General features: G+C 35.2%; 1 protein-coding gene across 1 annotated transcript in view; it reads left to right on the forward strand.

Annotated features, from left to right (window-relative positions):
• The window catches only part of FBXL17 (F-box and leucine rich repeat protein 17), a 519,745-nt gene that overhangs the window by 23,619 nt on the left and 473,620 nt on the right, over positions 1–22,506 (forward strand). Inside the window, exon 4 of the mRNA XM_043986707.1 lies at positions 4,183–4,314. Within this exon, the coding sequence (XP_043842642.1) occupies positions 4,183–4,314 (132 nt within the window). The remainder of the gene's footprint in view (positions 1–4,182; positions 4,315–22,506) is intronic.

Genomic DNA, 22,506 nt, shown 5'->3' on the forward strand with positions numbered 1-22,506 from the left:
AGTTGTTTCTGACATTATTTCTTAGATTTTGTTCTGCTTTTTTCAATCTTTTGGTTTTATTTGAACACTTCTTGCTATCTTTTCAAATTATTTTCTGTCCAACCTGTTCTAATTTTGGGGGCATTCACTGAGGTTTTTTGTTTTTTGTTATATGGTGTCAGTTTTTGTTGCTATTCTTTCATTGTTAGATTTTCTATTTTGTATCTCTTATTTCTTTTTCTTCTAGGTACTTCTGTGTTCCTGTGGCCAGGGCATTTTTTTTTATCTGATGTTTTCCCTGGAGTTATTGTGGGGTCACTATCCACTTTGGGTTTTATCCTCTGAGTATCTCTCAAACCAAGGTATTTCCTCATGATATTGGTGTTTTCCTTGGTTTTCTCATCTCATCTGCCTCAGTATATAGGTTGAAGGGTATATGTTGGGGTTAAACCTTTCAATAGTCATGTAGTTGGGGCCTGCATGGTCCTGTGTATAGTGGGACAGACTAGGGAGCTTCTTCAAGAGAGCTTTTCTCTCTGCTGTAGGTTCTGTCTGGGGTCCTCCCATTTCCCCCAAGGAGGGTGGCCCTTACTGCTAAGCCCAAGGCCTATTCTATGCTGGGTTCCCACCACAGGTTTCAGGAGCTCTTGGACCTTTCTCTTGGCAGCAGTGTTTGGGCCCCTGGTTCCATTGAACCCTGTCTGGAATGCTTGGAGGTTGCTCTTGACGCTTAGCTATGGCTCTTTTGGACTGGGCTCAGGCTTTCTTTCACTCATGCCTGGAGTGCTGGTATGGTCTTTCCTCACAGATCCTGATACTCCTTCCTTCCTTCCTTCCTTCCTTCCTTCCTTCCTTCCTTCCTTCCTTCCTTCCTTCCTTCCTTCCTTCCTTCCTTCCTTCCTTCCTTCCTTCCTTCCTTCCTTCCTTCCTTCCTTCCTTCCTTCCTTCTTTTGCAGGGCAGTGGGGGTTAAGTGACTTTCCTAAGGTCACACAGCTAGCTAGTGTCAAGTGTCTGAGGTCGGATTTGAACACAGGTCCTCCTGAATTCAGGGCCGGTTCTTTATCCACTGTGCCACCTAGCTGCCCCCACCCCGAGCCTTCTTTCAAGCTCTTGTATCCAAGTCTTGGAGAGTGCTTGAGCTCTGGTCCAGCTCTATGTAGCTCAGTCACTGAGTGTCAGGCTGGACCCACCTGGAATGTCCTGAAGTATGAACATTTCTCTCCTTGGTTTGGCTTCTGAAGCCACACATGTTGGGAAAGGCTTGGGCTACGCTGTGCATCCGAGCAGGGAGAGGTGCTGAATCTTCTTGAACCTGCTCTTTGCACTCAATCTGTAACTTGTCAGTCCTGAGATCTCTGTAGGATATTTCTGTATTGGGAGAATCTAGAAGTGATTTCTTTCTAGCTCTTACTAGAGTAGTGCATTTATAATCCCTGATACAGTATTTGCAAAGGGTCTTGGATCTTCCATGTCCTAGCATACGTCCGTTTCCTCAACTCTGTTGCCATCTTAACTTCTGGAACATTATATACAGATAACATAATCATACACATTGGTCAGTGTATATAACACGTGTATGTGTTGCATGTCTTGTACATAATAGATGTTCAGTAAATGCTTGTTTGTTAATAGTAGACAATTGAAATTTCCTCATTGCCTGTCAGCTTGTGGTCTCTATAACAGCCAAATAAACAATTATATTTTTAGTACTATAAAACTGAAGATTATTTCATGTAAGCAACCAAAAAACCGAAGACAGATCCCTTTTATAACCTCATAATCCTATTCTGAGTAGCTCAACATCTAGTTAGCTCAACATCTGAGAGTCTGAAAAGAAATGTTTTCTATATTTACTAATTATTTGGTTGACAGGAGAGGGGAGTATAATATAGTTCTTTGTTTGGTTTTGTATATTATTGGAAATTTATGTTGAGGGCCTTTACTTTTTGTGGGGTAGTTGAATTATCTGATCACATTGTCACTATGCTCTTAAAGTTTTATTGACTTGATTTTTCCTTTTTCATCACTGTCACTTCTCATTGACTCCTCCTATCTCAGAAAACTTCCCCTTTTAATAGGTATAGTCGAGAAAAACAGTTCAGCACATTGGCTCATGCCTGAATTCATCTCTCCTCAGAAAAACAAGAGGTGTGCTCCACCATCAGTCTTCTTAAGTCCCAGTTAGTCACCATATTGATCATAGTTATGGTGTTTTTCTTTACATTATTGTTATCACGTAAATTGTGCTTTCTTCCCTCCATGTCACTTCATATACATGGTAAGTGCTTTACAAATGCTTGTTGATTTGTGAAGCACTTACTATGTTCCAGGCACTGTAATTGTTGGGGATATGAAGGAAAAAACAAAAATAATTCATAACCTCCAGGAAGCTTACATTCTGCTGGACATAAAATGAAAATGCAAGCTTAGTAGAGAAGATAGAAGATAACCTTTGCCAGGAAGACATTAGCAGGTGGGAGTCCTGGGAGAGGGTTTCTCTATAAGGTGGTATTTGAGCCACATTTTGAAGGATGCTATAGAATCTGAGATGTTGAGGTGAAGGGAGAGCATTCTAGGCAGGGAAGATAGCTAAGGAAGAAGCACAGGGACAGGAGAAGGGGGTGTGTGTGAGGAACTTCTCTTCATATTCATGGTTTTTTTAGAGTGCAATAAATAGTCCATTATATTCATACACCATCATTTGTTTAGCCCTCCTCTGCTTAATGGGCAGGACTTTGTTTCCATTCCTTTACTACAATAAAAAGTGCAGCTGCATTTTTGTGTATATAAAATCTGCCGCTCTTTGTGAACTCTTGGGATGTACCCAGGAGTACAGCTTTAGTTCAAAGTATATATGTAGTTTGTTTATTCTTGGTATAATTTTAAATGATTTTTTTCAGAACAATTGGATCAATTCACAGCTCTATCAGGAGTGATGCTCTCTTGTGGACCTTCTAACATTAACCATTACTGTTTTTTGTCATATTTTCTGATAATTAGATCATCTTTACAAGTCCTTTGTTTCCCTTATATTTCTTCACTTAACATATGGATTTGTTAGTATTTTGTCTGGTTCTATAAAGTAATCAATTGGAAGTTTGATTATGTGCTCTAGGCTTTGTTATAACTTTTCTTATATGGGTCCATTTTGTTCAGAGAACTCTTCCAGAATCATAGACCTTTTTGAACATATATCATCAGTAGCTAGGCAAAAAGGGTAAGAGTCTAGAGATTACTCAAGACATCTCAGTTCTGCTGAAAAATGTGTGTATGTCTTTCTGATGGTGGGGTAATAGCATTTTCAAATGTGAAGAATGATTTTTTTTTAAATTTAGGTAATAGTAACATTTCTTTTTTCCCCTACAAATGGGTAATTCCCTTCTAGGAAGTATGATACAACTGCTTATTTGCTTAATTTGAGAAATTTATTACTCTAAGTTTGGAAAATAAAACCTACTATATTAGTCCCTGTGATACTTCATGTTTGTATTGTCTTCATTACTTTTGTGTTGATTGCCAGCTTTCAGTTCTTGTATGACTATAAATTTGCTGATGTTTACTGACCACCATAATATTCTGGGAAGTTTGTTCTAGGGCACATAGTAGTATTTCTGTTTTGCTGGACAGATAAAGGTTTGCTTACAAATGATTCAATATTATGTCACACAAGGCTGTGGTCTCTTGATATTTTAGTGTTCTGTTGCTCATCTATCTTTGAAGAACCAATTCTAATAATTAGTTCTATTTATCATCATAAATTTGAATACATTTTTTCTCATCAAACTTCAATGATATTGATGACATTCAATTTTCCTATGTGCTCAAGCTCTAAGCTTATGTTAATTATAACTCATGTTGAAGACTTAAGTGAAACAGTGTAAAGACTGAATGCTCAAAAATTATTGGCACATAGATGCTGCAGGGGTTAGGAGGGAATTATGGGATGAATGTAATTAAAAAACATTGGTTTCTTTAATAATAGAATACAGACTTTATCTTCTTAAAATGTTTAGAAATCATTGTTTGCCACATTTTAAAACTTAGATTAGCTTACTGGTTATATGCAAGAAATTATGTAGAAATTCTGAGTTATATCTTCATTACTATCAGTCTGTGTCTTCAAAAACAACAACCACCAGTACAAAAAAAATGAAGCCCCAAAATAAGGCAACACACATTCACCTGTATCTTTTTCTTTACAGCTGGGTTCAAAGTGCAAACATCTGAAAGATATTCATTTCGGCCAGTGTTACAAGATCTCAGATGAAGGAATGATTGTTATAGCTAAGGGCTGTCTGAAGTTGCAAAAAATATACATGCAGGAAAACAAATTTGTAAGTATATGTACTATGTGTATAATTGAAAACAATTTTTTATATTATAGCTTATAAATTTTTAATTCTCTGTGCTCTCTTCATAATGTTGCTTATCTTATTTTTGAAAATGAGGGAAATAGCTTAATCAAAGCTAAGAATCTTTTAAAATATAGATTTATAAAAGTAAGCACATAATCTAACAGGTGCTGATATATGGTACTGCAACATTAAGAGATGGTGAGCACCTACTAAAAGGCTATTTTGAAAGGTACCTTACTATTTAAGCTTATCTAGGTAGATGGTCAATTGAGAAAAACAACAACAAACCACCATGAAAATGCAAGCCTTGATGCCAACATTTTGCATACTTACTCATTATATGATTCACACATATATTGTAGATACTTGGTTCAACACTGAAAATTATACTGATAGTGGTTACTTATTAAAACTTTAAGAAAAATCTCAGAATTCTTGTTGTGGTGAGAAAATAATTAGTGATATTAGATTAAAAAATCTTCATGATTTGTATTGATTTTAAAGCTTAAAGGAAGCAAATTATGCCATTTAGCATAACTCACTTAAATTTGGTGTTTATGTTAGGCTATTTAATGTTTTTTGGGGGAAGAAAGGAGTGTTGACAGAATGGTGATTGACAATATAAAAAATCATCAATGTTATCCATAAGGCTTTGGACCAAAAAGGACATATTACAATTATTAGGGAATAGATTCTGAAAGAGTTAACATATTTGTCAAGAAAAATAACTATATAGTTTTAAACTAAATTCCTTAATTAAAGTGAGGTAATTTTTCACAGTTCTAAATGAAAAATTCTAACATTGTCATCTTAGACTAAATTTGACAGCTAAATGCAGATTTTTGAAAAACTTGGAAAGAACACTAAGATTTAGTTTATAAAGTGTCATAAATATTTTACTCTTGGACTACATAAAATTTTGATCTTTTTCTTGCTGAAGATGATGGAGATTAAAATAATTCTTCCTTATCTTTTCCTTACTCTCACAGTATGGAATATAACAAATACTTGTTTTCTTTCAAAATGTGGTAATATAGTTATGTTAGAATTCTTTTTGAGAAGTAAAAGTTTAGTTTAATTTGGCTCTTTTGAGCATTTTGAAGACATTAAAGTTAAATTCTGAAATTTTAAATTTCTCTTTTGAAGTGTTCTTTACCTTAATGTGCTAATAGAATGCATATTTGAATATTTTATATTTTTATTCTACCACTGACTTTTCTGTTAACTTTAAAAAAATATTTTTTCAAATCTTTTACTTTATGAAACATAGTAACATTTTTACTAGCACTTTAAAAAAAATCAAATTGGTTTGATGCATGAAGTTTAGATATTTTAAATTGGTGCCAAGTTAAAAGTAATTAGAGAAAATGATATTTTGAAAGGCTACCAATTGTAATTTGGCATCCTTGATTTGAAACCATGAAAGTTAACCACTTTTTTCTAGTTTTCTTAAATAATATGTAACGTGAGGGAATTGCATTATATTGTTCAGAAGTAGTTATAGTATATATTTCAAAATAAAAATGAGCTGAAATTGTGATTTAAAGTTACTATCTAATAATCATTTTTATAAGTGATGTAGAATAATATGTAGAATAAAAGCAGATCTGCATTTTCCATGGCTTTGCCTTTAGATGGCAGTATTGTCTTTAAATATTTCAGTAGAATAGCTTTTGTTTCCTTGTTATATCAATGAAGAAAATCAGTTATTTTAAAAAGTTTTAAAGTATTTATATGTATGCCAGCGTATGTTATCTTTATCCTTCAAGATTTTATCTGTATTTTTTTAAACTCAAAACATTAACTGTAACTAACAAATCTTAATGTGCTTTTTTTTTTTAAAGTATATACTATATTTGGGTCTAAGGAATCATACTGATTAGAATAATTGATTAAAATAGGAGCCTCTTTTAGTAGAGGAAAGGGAAGCTGGTTTTTATGTGAATTGAAATGGTCTCATTCAGAATGAGAAAAACCATATATAATTTACAGGAGTAAATGCTAACAATGATGAGATAGAATTTGTATCTGTAAGAGAGATGCTGCTGAAAGAGAAAACTTACTATCTCATGATAGTTTTTGAAAGAGAAAAATAGAGTAGACAGCATTTGCTGTAAAACTATTGTACTGAGCTACATACTGTAGAAAGATAATTGAAGGATTAAACTATTTGAAGTATTAGTACATTGCATACTTTCCTTACCTCAATAAGATTTTTGGTCACTTATTTTGTACTTTTCATAAAGATATATTTAATTGCTCTGGTTAGTATTTGTTATTTTAATATTTTATGTTTAAAAACTGTTTATATTAATCATGTGGTAAAATCTTAGCCATAACTTTTAAGAAACTAAAGTTCATTTCTTTACCTCATCTGAAATAATAAGACAGTTGGACTAAATGATCTCTAAGATTCCTTCCAATCTTAATGTAGTGATTTTATTATTATTCTAAAAAAAAAACTGGGGGTGCATTCTGCAATCAGTAAAATCTCTTTGCTTTATATATAACTTTAATATCTTGTAAAATTCTAAATTGTTAAAAAAAGATGAAATGATATGTAAAATATCCTTAATAAGATAAAATTATGGAAAAAAGAGATTGAAGCAAGAAGGATTTTCTGTCAAGTAATTCAGTTAACTGGAACACAGCACTCTGGTTAATTGGTATTCTACTAGTTGTATATATCTATGTAGCTTAACTTTTTTGTGCTTATCTGAATAATGATAAGGCTTTTCTTGGAAATTATGTATATTTGTATATGGACATATATACTATTGATATACATCACGTGATTAAATTAATTGAATTTTATTAATAAGCAGTTTGGGAGAATTCTTATTTTAAGCATTTAAAAAGAGCATTGTTTTTTCAGATTTTGAATTTGACACTTAAGTTATTTTGAGTAAGGCAAATATAAAATGTCTGAAGGTTTAATGACAGAAGGAATCAGTAGGTAGATTTTTTAAAGAAGGTAAGATAAGAGAAATAAGGATGACCTTTGTAGTAAAGATGTTTTTGGTTAAGTAAAATAGTGTTAAATGCTATTCTTTATAATAGCTCATATTAACATAACACTTTAAGTTTTACAGAGTGTACCAGTATGATAGAATGAGAGGTCATTTGGTCCAACTCTCCCTTACTTTACAGATGAGGACACTGAGGCCCGGAAAGGTTAAGTATAGTGATTTATCTAGGGTCACACAGGTAAGAAGTAGAAGAGTTGGGTTTGAATCCAAGTCCTCCGACCCAAAATAGAGCCATCTTTTTATACCACATACTTCTTCCCATTCTTGTCTGTAATTGTTTTAGGATTGTGACCATTTCACGGATGAGGAAACAAGCTCAAAGAAACTGACTTGCTCATGGTCATACAACTGGGAAAGGTTGAAAGTATCACTTGAGCTTAAGTCCTCTGACTCAGACTTTTTTCCCACTATGCCATGAAGCTTGTGTGTACAAAGAATTATTATTAGATAACTGTCTGTAGTACCATTTTACACTCTGCTTAGAAATATTCTTGGGGTCCTTTTGTGTCAATAACTGTAAATTCTGTTATATGGCATTCTGCCACTTGCAACACTGTTAATCAGAGCTAATTAAGCTTCTTTATTCTAGTAATTGAGAAAATGCAACATAGCAAAAATAGTCTCAGGAGACAGTATCTTAAAATTCCACAAGATGGTGATGTTTCTTCTTAAAACTAAAACCAGCTATGGTGCCATGCCTCTGCCTTTCCTGTGCAAAAAATCAGCTTCCTAGTCATTTGAAAATTAATTTCATTTTTCGCTTTTACAAACATTAAGCTCCTTCTGTATGTAGAACTCCAATCAGGATCCTGGGAAGCATACAGTATTTTGATAAGACAACAGTCATTGCTCTTGTGGAGTGGAAAGACAGGGTTTAAGACTTCTTGTTTGTGCAATGCCAAGGTAGCATTTTAAAGCGCATGTTTTACAGAAGCATGTAAGTTACCATTTTTGTTCATCTAAAAGAGATGATGCCTACCAACATCATATTTCAAAGGTGGTATTCGGGACAATCATGACTGGTATCTGGGTAAATTTTGTCACCTCTTCAGTGTCTGCTAGAATCACCTTTTGGGAGAGTCAGTGACTACCAGTACATTAGTTTTTCTCTGCTTGGTGGAGTCAGCAATTGATTAAACTTCTCTCTTTTAGCTTGTAAATTTTGGAAACTGGTGAGGGTATTTTTGTCCTTCCTCTCTGTATTCCTTAAGGGCAAGGGTGTTGGGATATCACTTTAAAAGGTTTGAAGGGCAGCTAGGTGGTGCAGTGGATAGAGCCCTGGAGTCAGGAGTACCTGAGTTCAAATCCTTCCTTAGACACTTAACACTTACTAGCTGTGTGACCCTGGGCAAGTCACTTAACCCCAATTGCCTCACTTTAAAAAAAAAAAAGGTTTCTGGGTTTCTGATAAAGAAGTTTATTTTTCCCCTTTTTTTCTGATAGGATGATCCAAAGAAAAAAGTCCTTTAAAAAATGTAACAGTAAATCAATGAAACTTTAAAAAAAAGTCAAATATTCAATTGGTGAAAGGGAATAAGCATTTATATAGTACCTACTATGTTCCAGACACTGTGCTACGTACTTTACAAATATCTCATTTCATCTTTACAACAACCCTGCAAAGTAGGTACTGTTATGACTCTCATTTTAGAGATGAGGAAACTGAGGCACAGAGAGGCTAAGTGACTTTCCCATGGTCACACAGCTAGTAAATATCTGAGGCTAGACTTGAATTTGCATCTTCCTGACTCCAGACCCAGTACTCTGTCCACTGTATCATGTAGCTGTCACAGAAATAGGGCCTACTTATTTGCCTTGAATATTCTCTGGTAGTTGTGACATTCTGTAGTATCATCCTTTAATGTATTATATAATCCTTTATAGTCTTTTTTTTTTTTTTAAATTTTAGCAGGGCAATGAGGGTTAAGTGACCTGCCCAGGGTTACACAGCTAGTAAGTGTCTGAGGCCGGATTTGAACTCAGGTACTCCTGAATCCAGGGCCGGTGCTCCATCCACTGCGCCACCTAGCTGCCCCCTATCCTTTATAGTCTTAATGAAGTTCTGTTTAATATAACTTTGTTATTTGTTATATTTCAATTATTTGAAAATTGGTAATTCCTAAGTAGTATATTTAGTGATATAATTGAAATATTTGGCTAATCACCTTAATTTCTTGACTGTAAAGTTTACTGTATTACTAAGCTACTTTGTATGTAGTATAAATGGTAAAATACAAAGTAAACAAGAAGTGGCTCATATTATAGTCTTACTTTGCTTATAACTTGAATTTCATATCCATGAGTTCTCTTCCATTTTTTGGCTCTGGTGAGCAGTTTCAGAGAGAAGATCATAGAATGTTAGAACTCTAACCTCATCTATCAGAAATGCTTAGACCTGGATAGTAATAAGAACGCTATAAAATAATTTATTTGAGTAGTTGAAATTGACTATTAATGGAAATATTTGAATATGGATGCCATTCTCAAAATCTTGTTTACTATTGTTTACTACATTACACAGGGTAGTAGATGAGCCTTGGTGTCAGTGGCATCTGTGTTCAAGTTCTGCCTCTCACACACTAGTAGTGTGATCATGGCCCAACTAGTGCCCCAGGTAACTCTATAAAAGGGTAGCTGCTGAGTTGCATTGATGGAGATAGACATATTGGTGGAGATAGAGATATCAAGAGTTCCCTAAACTGATAAAATCACAAGTCTGAGGTCCCCTCTTCCCCCTTTAGCCCCCATGTAAGCCAACTTTTATTAGGGTACTATTTTATTTAACTGGGACCATGGGTTGGTTTGTTTTTTTTTAATCCTGCATCATGGTGAGTTTGAGAGGCAATATTATAAACATAAAAGAAGCTAGCCATAGAGTCAGAGGCTTAGAGTTGGAACTTGGAAGTCAGTATAAGTTCTTTAAGTTGTAGCTGATGGATATCAAGTGACCTCACTAAAATTACATAATGAATTAGTGGGAAATAATAGATAGAATAGGTATTTCTGGAACAGTACTTAGAATTCCTTGATGCTCACAGTGAATATATTCTACCCAAGTTTCTTAAAAATAAGTACAAGTAATGAAACAAAAAATGTATAATGGGATTCCTACTTAATTGGGAACATAAGTAATTGTAAACAGGCTGGTTTTGAATAATAAAATGTAACTTCATTATTTTGCAAAATCATGGTGTCATTAGGAACAGGAAAGAACATCAGATTATCTAGTCCAACTTTTTCATTTTACAGATGAAGAAACTGAACTCTGAAAGGTTTAAATTAGTTGGCTACAGTCATGTGGGTAGTAGAGATGGGACTTGAACATAAATTCTGACTACAAACTTTGTGTTTCTATACCATTTATTGTTGTTTTTATCTAGTTGTTTTTCAGATTCTTCATGACCCCTTTTGAGGTTTTCTTGGCAAAGATACTGGAGTGCTTTGCCATTTCCTTCTCCAGGTTACTTCATAAATGATAAACTGAGGCAAACAAGGTTAAGAGACTTGCCCAGGGTTACACTGGTAAGGTCTGAGGTCAGATTTGAATTTAGGTGCTCCTGATTCCAGGCCCAGCACTTTAGCCACTGTGTTACCTAGCTGACCATCCTGTATACCATACCATATTTTGATCATAATTTCTACTATGTTTGATCTTTTGGGGGGGGGGGCGGGGCAATGAGGGTTAAGTCACTTGCCTAGGGTCACACAGCTAGTAAGTGTCAAGTGTCTGAGGCCGGACTTGAACTCAGGTCCTCCCGAATCAGGGCTGGTGCTTTATCCACTGTGCCACCTAGCTGCGCCCCGTGTTTGATCATTTTTAATAAAATCCATGATGCAGTCACTTGACACAGTAGCTTTGTGATCTTGGGTGAGTCACTTATCCCTCATTGTCCCCACCAAAATAAATAAATAAATAAATAATCAATCAAACAAACAAATAAATAAATAAAATCCATGCATAGAACCTAACACTTCATTTTTATTTCATAGTTCAAATAGAAATTCTTATGGGTTCTTGCTGAGTTAAACATTTTTTAAATCTTTTTTTTCCTTCAAATATTTTGAGGAAATACTGTTCTAAAAGAAGAAATGTGGGTGTATAAATAAAAGCCCAAAACACCAGATAATTTAGTCTTAATAGTTGCAATTTTTTGTTTCTTGTATGTAGTTGTTATATTAATCATATTGTTTATCAGATCTGAAGCTTTGAAATAGCATTGCTTTGATCCTATTGAAGTTATTTTAAAACAAACACTGCATTTAAAACTCCTGTTACTTCATTAATTGTAGTAATTTAAATAAAGAGAAAAGCATTTAATAGAAGAAACTCATTTTGCTCATTTACTCCTAACCAGGGCTATATCGATTTTTCTTCTTCATTGGGAAGGTAGGGGAGGGGCTGTCTTGGAAACCTTATTTGATTAGAATTAGTAGATTGAGTCCAGCAATAGTCTGTGTTGTGTGTCCTTTGCCTCAGCAAGCACCTAGCACACTGTTTGTGCACAGTAAGTACTTAATAAATGTTTGTTGAATTTGAACAGAAATTTTGTGAAGAAAAAGTACATTAGAGAATGATTTTGTGCATTCTTTCTCCACCTCCCAATTTTTTCTTTAACCAAAATCTGTTTTATCTATTAGAAATAGAAATTGGTTTCTGCAGATGATTGGAGCAGTCAGAACATAAGCATTCTAGGAAAATATAAGTTTTGAAGTAAAGATTTTTTTTTAAAATTTCACTGGCATAAGGAAATGATTGATTATACAACTATGGGGGGAAAACTCATAACATTTGAGATGACATTTTATTTATTTTTGTTTGTTTTTGTGAGGTAATTGGGGTTAAGTGACTTGCCTTGGGTCGCACAGCTAGTAAGTGTCAAGTGTCTGAGGTCGGTTTTGAACTCAGGTACTCCTGAATCCAGGGCCGGTGCTTTATCCACTGCTCCACCTAGCTGCCCCTGAGATGACATTTAAAAAATAATGTTTTAGGGTTGAATTGACCAATGTCAATTGTGAAGTGTGAACTAGAAGCTACATATTTAATATTTTTATGTAAGATAAACTCAAACTTTTGAAGTGCTTGAGGAAGATATATATTCAAATATATCAAATGTAAAAAGTGGTAGGTGGCTATGGAGTTGCATAGATTTCTCATGTCTTGACTTTTATGCTACGTGTGTGTGTGTGGATATATATATATATATACATATAAAATTATAAATATATTATATAGGTAGGTACATGGTAAGACAATACTTGAGTGCCAGTGGAGGTGAGCAGTGGTGCAGGTTATCTAAAATAGTGAATAATGCAAAAATTATTTAGAACCATCTTAGGAATGCATTTTCCCACAGCAGATTTTTAAATCTCTTGGTTTGCTTGGTTTAAGTAGTATTTTTTAAAATACATTTTTATTGTTACTTTTTGTTTTTACATCACTTATAGTTTTCCTTGCACCCTGTCGGGTACAAACCCCTACCCCCCAACCCCTGGCAAGCTATCCCTTTTTTAAATAAAGAAGAGGGTGACAAAAGACAAGAAAACCATTCTGCACATTGAAAACTGATGTTATATACTGTTTCATATCTCTTCAAAGGAATGGAGATAGATGTCTTTTCTCTTCTTCCAGGGCAAGCTTATTTTTAATAATTTTACAAGGCTCAATTTTGATTTTTTTATGGTGGTTCTCTTTTCATTTACATTTTAGTCATTGTCTAATATTGTTTTCCTGGCTCTGCTTACAGGCACACCTAGTTTTATTGCGCTTTGCAGATATTGCTTTTCTTTCTTTCTTTCTTTCTTCCTTCCTTCCTTCCTTCCTTCCTTCCTTCCTTCCTTCCTTCCTTCCTTCCTTCCTTCCTTTCTTTTTTCTTCTTTTTCTTTTTTTTTTTTAAACAAATTGAACGTTTGTGACAACCTGACTTTGAGGAAGTCTGTCTGTGCCATTTTTCCAACAATGTGTGCTCACATTGTGTCTCTGTATCACGTTTGGGTAATTATCACAGTATTTCAAACTTTTTCATTATTATTATTTCTATTGTGGTGATCTTTGATGTTACTATTTTAATTGTTTTGAGGCACCACAAACTGTGCCATATAAGATAGTGAACCTAATTGACAAATGTCTTGTGTGTTTTGACTACTACACCAAGTAACTGTTCTCCTGTCTCTTTCCCTTCTTTTTGTGCTTCCTATTTCCTGAGATATAACAGTATAGAAATTAGGCCAATTAATAACCCTACAATGGCCTTTTAAGTATTCAGGTGAAAGGAAGAGTCAATTGATGTGGCAAACTTCTTTGTTGTGTTATTTTAAGAAATTGGTACAGCCACTCCAACCTTTAGCAACCACCACCCAGAGTAGACAGCAGCATCAACATTGAGGGAAGACCTTCAACCAGCAAAGAGATTACAACACACTGAAGGCATTTTGTTTTTAGCAATAAGCTATTTTAAAATTAATCTATATAAAAATTTTTAGACACAAAACTATTGCACACTTAATAGACTATAGTGTAGGGTGGTTAGGTGGCACAGTGGATAAGGCACCAGCCCTGGATTCAGGAGTACCTGAGTTCAAATCCAGTCTCAGACACTTGACAGTTACTAGCTGTGTGATCCTGGGCAAGTCATTGCCCCGCAAAAAAACCCACAAAACAAAACAAAAAAGGTAAAAACAATAGACTATAGTGTAAACATAACTTTTATATGCATTGGGAAATAAAAAAAATTTGCTCTATTGTGATACTCAATTTATTATAGTGGTCTGGAACTGAACCCACAATATATCTGAAGTATGCCTCTACTTTGTGTCATCTCATCTAATGATTCTTTGTTTTCTTCAGGCTTACCATTTTTTACAGTATAGTAATATTTCATTACATTTATATAGCAAAAAAATTTTTAGACCTTCCCCAGTTGGTGGTTATTGAGTTTGTTTCTAGTTCTTTGCTATCACAAAAAATGCTGCTATAAATGTTTTGGTATATATAAAACCGTTATTTTTGTCAGTGACCGAAAGAGTATAGACAGTTTTGTCACTTTATTTGAATAATTCTAAATTGTTTTCCAGAAAGTTTGTAATGATTTATAGTTTGACCAAAAATACTTTAATGGGCCTGTTTTCCCATAACCCACCCAATATTATCTCTTTTCTTGGGTTATCTTTGGCAGTTTTCTGGGTGTACAATGAAACATTAGGGTTGTTTTGATTTTAATTTCTTTTCTTATCAATGATTTGGAAAATTCTTTCTTGTGGATATTAATGATTTACAATTCTTTTGAGAACTGTTTATCTCCTTTACCATTTATCTATTGGGGACCAGCTTTTGGTCTTATGTATCTGTCTATATATATTGGATAACTAACTCTTACCTGAGAAACTTGATACAAAGATTCTCCCCTTCCCCCAAATTAACCACTTTCCTTATCCTAGATGCATTAATTTTGTTTATGCAAAAGTCTTTCAATTTCATATATAATCTCTTTTGTATTTTGTAATTGCCTCTATTCCTTGTTAAGATTATATCCATTACTGGGACGGCTAGGTGGCGCAGTGGATAAAGCACCGGCCCTGGATTCAGGAGTACCTGAGTTCAAATCCGGCCTCAGACACTTGACACTTACTAGCTGTGTGACCCTGGGCAAGTCACTTAACCCCCATTGCCCTGCAAAAAAAAAAAAATTATATCCATTACCCATAGCTATGAAAAGGATGTGATTTGCTTCTTTTGTAATGCTTTATAGTATGACTGTTAAAATTCAGGTTAAGTATCTAACTTGAATTTATTTGTGGAATATGGTGTAAGATATTGGTATAAGTCTAATTTTGCCAGACTGCTTTTCACTTTCCCCAGCAATTCTTATCAGATAAGGAAGTTTTTCCCCCCCTCCCCACCTAGCTAATTTATATTTTGGAGTTTATTGAATACTGTGTTATATTCACTTATTTTTTTACTTATTTTTTATTTCTGTCTAGTCTATTCCATTGAACTAACTTCCTTCTTTTTTTCTCCTCCCTTTTATTTTTTAGCCACTTAACCATTCAACAAAAATGAATAAGCTAGTTATGCTATATAAATTTTTACTTTTCTACTGGCTAATGATAAGCTCTATATACTATTTAGTATAAATGTACTTAATGTTTAGTTGCATATATATATATATACACACACACACACACACACACACACACACACACACACACACACACACATATAGTTTAATGTAACTAAGGTTTTTAAGGAAAGAATCCTTTTAGATGTGACTTACTCTCTTCTGTAACTGGCATACTGGCTAATTTCACCAAAACTCTGCACAAATGACCAGTGTTGGCAGCCAGTTTATTTGAAAATCTGTCAGAAGAATAGTAACCTAAGCATAGGCTAAGTTTACATCTGAAAATAACCTTAACATGCAATGAAATAAAATTTGTTTCTGCAGAATATTTCTAATGGTCCCCGATGGTTTCAAGATGGTTTGCAAAGAGCAGCAATCAGGGTTTTCAAACTCCTGATATTTGGGTTGCCAAGAACACATTTATAACGTCTTGATCACATGATGACATAGGTGATGAGATAGGATAATAGGGTAATAGGAACACTAGGGAGCTACTCTAGTAAAGTGTATAGAATGCAGATAAGGATATGCATGTACATTTGGTCATCTTCTGTCAGTTGGTTAGCTTTTGAAGGACAAACTCTTTTAAGAAGTTTAGAATTAATTTGATGACAGGTTGAGAAACAAGAACACACTGCATTTAATCAGAATTGGTCAGTTTGATATAATCAATATATGAATACTAGAATGTAACTGATCATGTCGGTTTCAGATAGCTACAGAAACAAGCTTGTAATGTTTTAAAGCCTACACATACTTCTTTTCACAAAGGAAAAATACATTTGTTACATCATCAGGCAATTAACTATTAAGATACCATTTAAAAATTTTTAGTGTGAACCCTTGGGCCATGGGAAATTCTGGTCTGTAGTTAATTACTTCTTTGTCTTTCTTATTTTATGCTGGTGATTTTTTTCTCTTCATGTCATAAAGTTTAATTATGTGGTGATATTTTAGTTTTGTACATAAAATCCCATAGAAATTTGTTCTGTGACTTCAAAGAACATTATTATTATTTTTTTGAGACTAAATCTCCTTATCTTGCCTACATTGGGCATGCAGGACTGATCCCAGTACTGTTTTGCACAGAGGTTTAAAGCACTTCATTTTTCTGACTTGGGGTGGTTCAATGCTCCTTATGCAGTCCTATGGTCTGTTCCATGGTTAGTGTGGACACACAGTTGGGGTTTGCCCTTCTGCAGTTTAGTACTCCCAACCTCCAACAATGTCTCGGGATTGTCTTCCCCAGCAGCAGGAACCACAGATGAGAACAACACTTCCAGCAAGAGCATACTTCTAACAAAGTATGTATGTAGACATGTACATGTGAGATGATATGTGTCACAAGTAGACAGATGACATAGAAAAATGCCAAATGGAACAATGTATTTGGCATTAATCATAGGATAGCTATTTTTTGTTGTTGTTCATTTGTTTCAGTCATGTCTTATTCTTCGTGACACCGTTTGGGATTTCTTAGCAAAGATTAGTTTGCCATTTCTTTCTCCAGCTCATTTTACAGAAGAGGAAACTGAGGGAAACAGGGTTAAATGATTCACCCAGGGGCACACAGCTAATAATTGGCCAAAACTGAATTTGAACTCAGGTCTTCCTGACTCCAGGCCTAGTGCTCTATCCACTGCTCCATCTAGCTACCCAAGATTCTAGGATAAGCAGCTCATTAAACAGAAAAATACAAAATGGGTCTTAGTACATTGTAACTCTTATGTTGTTAGTGTGCTAGAGGGCAGTATAATATAATAAACAATTACTAAGTACTGTTATAATCCAGGCACTGTGCTTAAGTACTAAAATACTAAATTGATAAAATACAAATAAGAAAGTCTCTTCCCTCAAGGAACTTACAATCTAATGCATGAAGACAAGATATAAAAGGTAGCTGAACAAGGTTTAGAGGCATAAGGAAGTGTGTAATTTAATAGGGATGAAGACTTGGCTGAACTTCTGGAAGGGGAGCAGGATTATGTTGATGGTGAAGTCAAAACCAAGTAAGAAGCTGAGGGAAATAAAGGGTAGAAAAATGGTGAGAAAAATATCTAGTTATGTGGCTTTTAGATTTCTCTAAACTCTAGCTGTTGGTGCTGTAAATATGAGATCCTTGTCCAGTGACCAACGATCAGATTTCCTAGTAGAGAAACTAGATTATTATTAATTATGACAATTTTGATAGAAATGAAATCAAATATTTCAGCTGAACAGAAAAATGGCTCAGAGGTTTGTCTTGCAGAGACAAATAGAGGATTTGGTTTTATTATGTGTCCAAAGGCCAATACAAAATATTTTTTGGACCACTCTTGTTCAGCCCTTTGGTCTCCCAGCACTTAGACTATTGCAATAGCCTTCTAATTGGTGCAGAAGATACGGTGCTGGGTTTGAAGTCAGTGGGACCTGAGTTCAAATTTGCCCTCAGGTACTTAGTAGCTGTGTGACTATGGGTAACTCACTTGTCCTCTGATTCAGTTTGTTTGTAATATAAGGATAATATTAGCACCTACTTCCCAGAGTTGTGGGGCTCAAATGCTTACTATGGCACAGGGCCTAGCTATAGTAAGCTCTATATAAATGTTAGCTATTATTATCATTGTTAACTGGCTTCTTGACTTCAAATCTCTCTGCACTTCAAAACATCCTCCTAAAAAGCTGCCTGAATGATCTTTCTATAGCACAGGTGACCATGTCACTCTCCTATTGAATAGATTTCAATGACTCCCTTTGTCTCCAAGCTCAAAGAAAAACTCTTCTGAGTTTTAAAACCATTTTATAACCTGGCCCTAACCTATTTTTTCAACCTCATTATACATACTCATCTTGATGCAGACTACAGGCCTTTTTGCTTTTTTTTTTTTTTCCAGGGCAATTGGGGTTAAGTGACTTGTCCAGGGTCACACAGCTAGTAAGTGTTAAGTGTCTGAGGCTGGATTTGAACTCAGGTCCTCCTGAATCCAGGGCCGGTGCTTTATCCACTGCACCACCTAGCTGCCCCACTTTTTGCTATTTTTCAGATACTTTATGTCATCTGGCTTCATGGCTATCCTGGAATGTATTCCTTCCTCACCTCAAATGCCACCTTCTTCCTGAAATCTTTCCTGATTACTTTTCTCCTGCCCAGGAGCTAGTAACCTTCCCTTGCCCCTAAGAAAATTACATTGTATGTATATAGTTTCCCTCCCACCCCCTTCCTCCAACCTTCCACTCACAATCACAGGTTAGGTTCCCTCAGGGATAGGTACCTAGAATGAATCTTACTCTGACTTTGCCCTTCTAAAATTATAGTTCATGAATCTTTCTCAGTAGACACAATTAATTTAAAGCAAAGGCTTTATTGAAATTTATTTATTGAAATGGCACTGTGACCAAAAGTAACTATAAAATATTCTCTCCTATTGAACACTTTTCCACAAATACTACATGTAGTATCAGTGGAGAGATAGGGCACACACATAATGTTCATTGATAGAAAAGCATGCACATAGGGAGCATACATTGTCATAGAAATTCATAGCTTGGGCACGGCAGAGTCTTCTTTCTCCTTCCATTGTATTCTCATGATCTGCCTGATGTTTATTAGACAGGTCACATGGCTGGGCTCCTTCATCCTCTTTATCTCTGTAATTCCAACTCAGTAGCTAAGCCTAAGTCTTACTGTGCTCTTGAAGCTGCTTGGTCTCTGCCTTGCTCACTGGTCCTGCTCTCTACTAAGTGCATTTTCTAGTTCTGCTGCCAAACACCATGGTAGATGGAGGTGGGAGGTGGAGAAGAGAGACAAATCAGCTCTCACCTTCTCCAAGTAGAGTGATTTTCCATTAAGATTTCTTCCTAAAAAAAAAAAAAAAGATTTCTTCCTGTCTTCTCTTATGTGATAGCTTACATTCCTCAGAGTTGTCTCCTCTACTTGTTCTAGAGAGAGTATGTCTTACATTTTAAAGGGTCATCAGGAATATGACTGATCCTTTGCCAGCTCTTACCATGTATTTATGAGGTGTAAAGAAGTTCTCACTGTGTAAATCCTGTTTTTGCTCTTTAAGGCTTCAACACCTCATTGTCTTTGTTATTTGTCCTTTATTTCATCTGCTGCCTTTGGGTGCAAATGAATTAATCCAGAGTCTATTGGTCAAATCTTCTCACTATATATTTCATATATACCTGGAGGCAGGAATTTTTTTGTTTTTTGGTCTTTCGTTTATTTTTATCCCTAGCACCTGGCAGAGGTAGGTACTTAATACATGCTTGTTGTTTGATGGGGGACAGTTAGTCATTTGTATTGCAGTGCTTATGATGACACTGCAGAAAGCCTTTTTCTGGTAGCATAGAACTGGAAAAGGGCAGTGAGGTTTTTCAGTAGGTAGAGTGCCAGTCCTGGAGTCAGAAGACCGGAATTAGAATCTGGCCTAGCTGTGAATGAGCTATGTGAACTTAGGCAAATCACTAAACTCTGTTTGCCTCAGTTTCCTCATCTGTAAAATAAGCTGGAGAAGGAAATGGCAAACCACTCCAGTATCTTTGCCAAGAAAACCCCAAATAGGGTCATGAAGAGTCTGCCATGATGGAAACAACAAAACAACAACAGAAGAACTGGAAACAAAATATATATCTATGGATTATGGAATGTTTAAATAAATTATGGTATATAAATATAATAGAATATTACTAAGACTTAAGAAAAATGGAAAGACTTGCATGAACTGATACAGGATAAAATGAGCAGAGCCAGGAAAACAATATATAGAATGTCTACAACAATGTAAATTAAGAAAATGAAACTTAATTATAATTACAAAATTATATATTTATAATCACAATGACTAAGCTTGGCCTGGGAAAAGACTTAAGAAAATGTACTTCTTTCCTGTTATTGCAGAGTTAGGAGGCTATGGGTGTAGAACAGTGGTGTCAGACTCAAATAGAAGATTTCTGTGGGCTGCATATTGATTTAGAAAACCACAAATTAACATGTTGTGTTATATTTTTATTTATTTTGTTAGACATTATCTAGTTACATTTTAATCAGATTCAGGCCAAAGGAGATGTAGAATATTGCATATGCTATTAGGCATATGTTGTTTAGTTTTGCTAACTGCCATTTCACTCTTGGGGGGGGGGGCAGTGAGGGTTAAATGACTTGCCCAAGATCACACTGCTAGTGTCAAGTGTCTGAGGCCAGATTTGAACTCAGGTTCTCCTGAATCCAGGGCCGATACTTTATCCACTGCGCCACCTAGCTGCCCCCCACAATCTTTTCTTGAAAGTTCTGAAGCCAAGGCTGCCACTGACAAAGCTGCCTTCAGAGCTTGCTTTTTGTTGACTCATCAGTTTCTGCCTTGCTCTATCTGCACTTCAGTCAGGTCAGACCATCATGTGGGTGGTCAAATCTTTCCTGACTTCTTCTCAGGTTGACTTAGACTGGACAACTGCTTTACCCAAACTTTTAATTATTTCTGCTGCTCTAAAATTTACTTTTAAGCATTATTTTGAGGTGTGTGTGGTGGGTTTTTTTTTGTTTTTGTTTTTTTTGTGGGGAAATTTGGGAGAGCCTGGTAGTTTCCTGCCTTATTCCATCATCTTCCCACAACCTCTCCTGAATGATTTCTTGAATAAATCACTATAGTCTATTGATAGGATTTTCTTTAAAATTTTTGAGCTAACATTCATTAATGATATTGGCCTATTGTTTTCTTTCTGTGTTTTATATTTCTAAGGGTTAGGTGTTAGGCCTGTATTTATGGCAGGAAAGAATTCTGGTAGATTTCTTTATTAGTTTTTGAGAATAACTTGTGAAATATAGGTACTAACTGTTTTTTAAAGTTTGTTAAAATTTTCCTGTGAATCCATTGGGACCAGGAGTTTTTTCCTTTGGTAGTTTAACAGCTAGTCCTATTTCCTTTTCTGGGATTGGGTTACTTTATTTGGCTTTCTGAAAGTTTGGATATTTAATATTTTTAAGAAATCTCTATTTTGTGTGTGTGGTTTTTTTTTTACCATATAACTGTGTATAAAACGTTCTGATTATTCTTTTTTGGGGGGCAGGCAGGGCAATAGAGGTTAAGTGACTTGCCCAGGGTCACACAGCTAGTAAGTGTCAAGTGTCTGAGGTCAGATTTGAACTCAGGTCCTCCTGAATCCAGGTCCAGTGGCTGGAATGGTTCTGTTTCATTTTGTATGGGAGAAAAATATGGGAATAGGGAGAAGGGCTTGAGCCAAATAAAATTATGTAATGTGTGACTCAGAGGAATTTGGACTAGTGAGGTTGGTTAGAGACTGAATTTGGGAGAAATGGAGGAAAATTTGAAGAGGAATCTTCAGGCCTGGATACTAGTATAGTTTATTCTTTTGGGTTTTAAGAGAAGTAGGATCAAGGACAATTCTTAAGGAGGTTATAGTAGTAGTGTCACACTGACCCAAAGAGAGGATCATATCCAGGAAGACAAAGTAGCTAAACAGTGTCAAATGCTGCAAAGAGCTCAGAGCAGATTTGTCAATTAAAATGTTGACAACATTGGAGAGAGCTGTTCAGTTGAGTACTGAGATTGGAAGCCATATTGCAAAGGGTTAAAAAGCAAATGAATAAGAGGAGAGGAATTTGAGGCATTGGGTGTTGATAACTTTTTTTCCTCCTGATTATTAAAGGGAAGAAAGATGTAAAATGATTGCTTGAAGGGAAATGGTAGGGTCTATTGAATTTATCAGTTTTGGGAAAAGAGCATGTTTGCAAGTATTAGGGAAGAAACTTGAAGTCAATGAGACACTGAAGATTAGTGACAAGTAGATGATTGTGGAGCAACCTGTTGAAGATGGGAGTGCATCAAGGAGACTTGTCGAGGGGTTCCTTTGGTGAGGAGAAGGGTTACCATTTCAGACACTGGAGTAAAGAAGAAATTGGGGTTGATGTTCATATATGTGAGTTTGGAGATAGAGAATGGGAGAGAATGAAACTTAATGATGAATGGGCTTAATTTTCTTAGTAAGATATAAAGTTATCCCATAGTAATAATTGCGAAGAATTTATA

The sequence above is a fragment of the Dromiciops gliroides genome, chromosome 1 (assembly GCF_019393635.1).
Source record: "Dromiciops gliroides isolate mDroGli1 chromosome 1, mDroGli1.pri, whole genome shotgun sequence".
Lineage (NCBI taxonomy): Eukaryota > Metazoa > Chordata > Mammalia > Microbiotheria > Microbiotheriidae > Dromiciops > Dromiciops gliroides.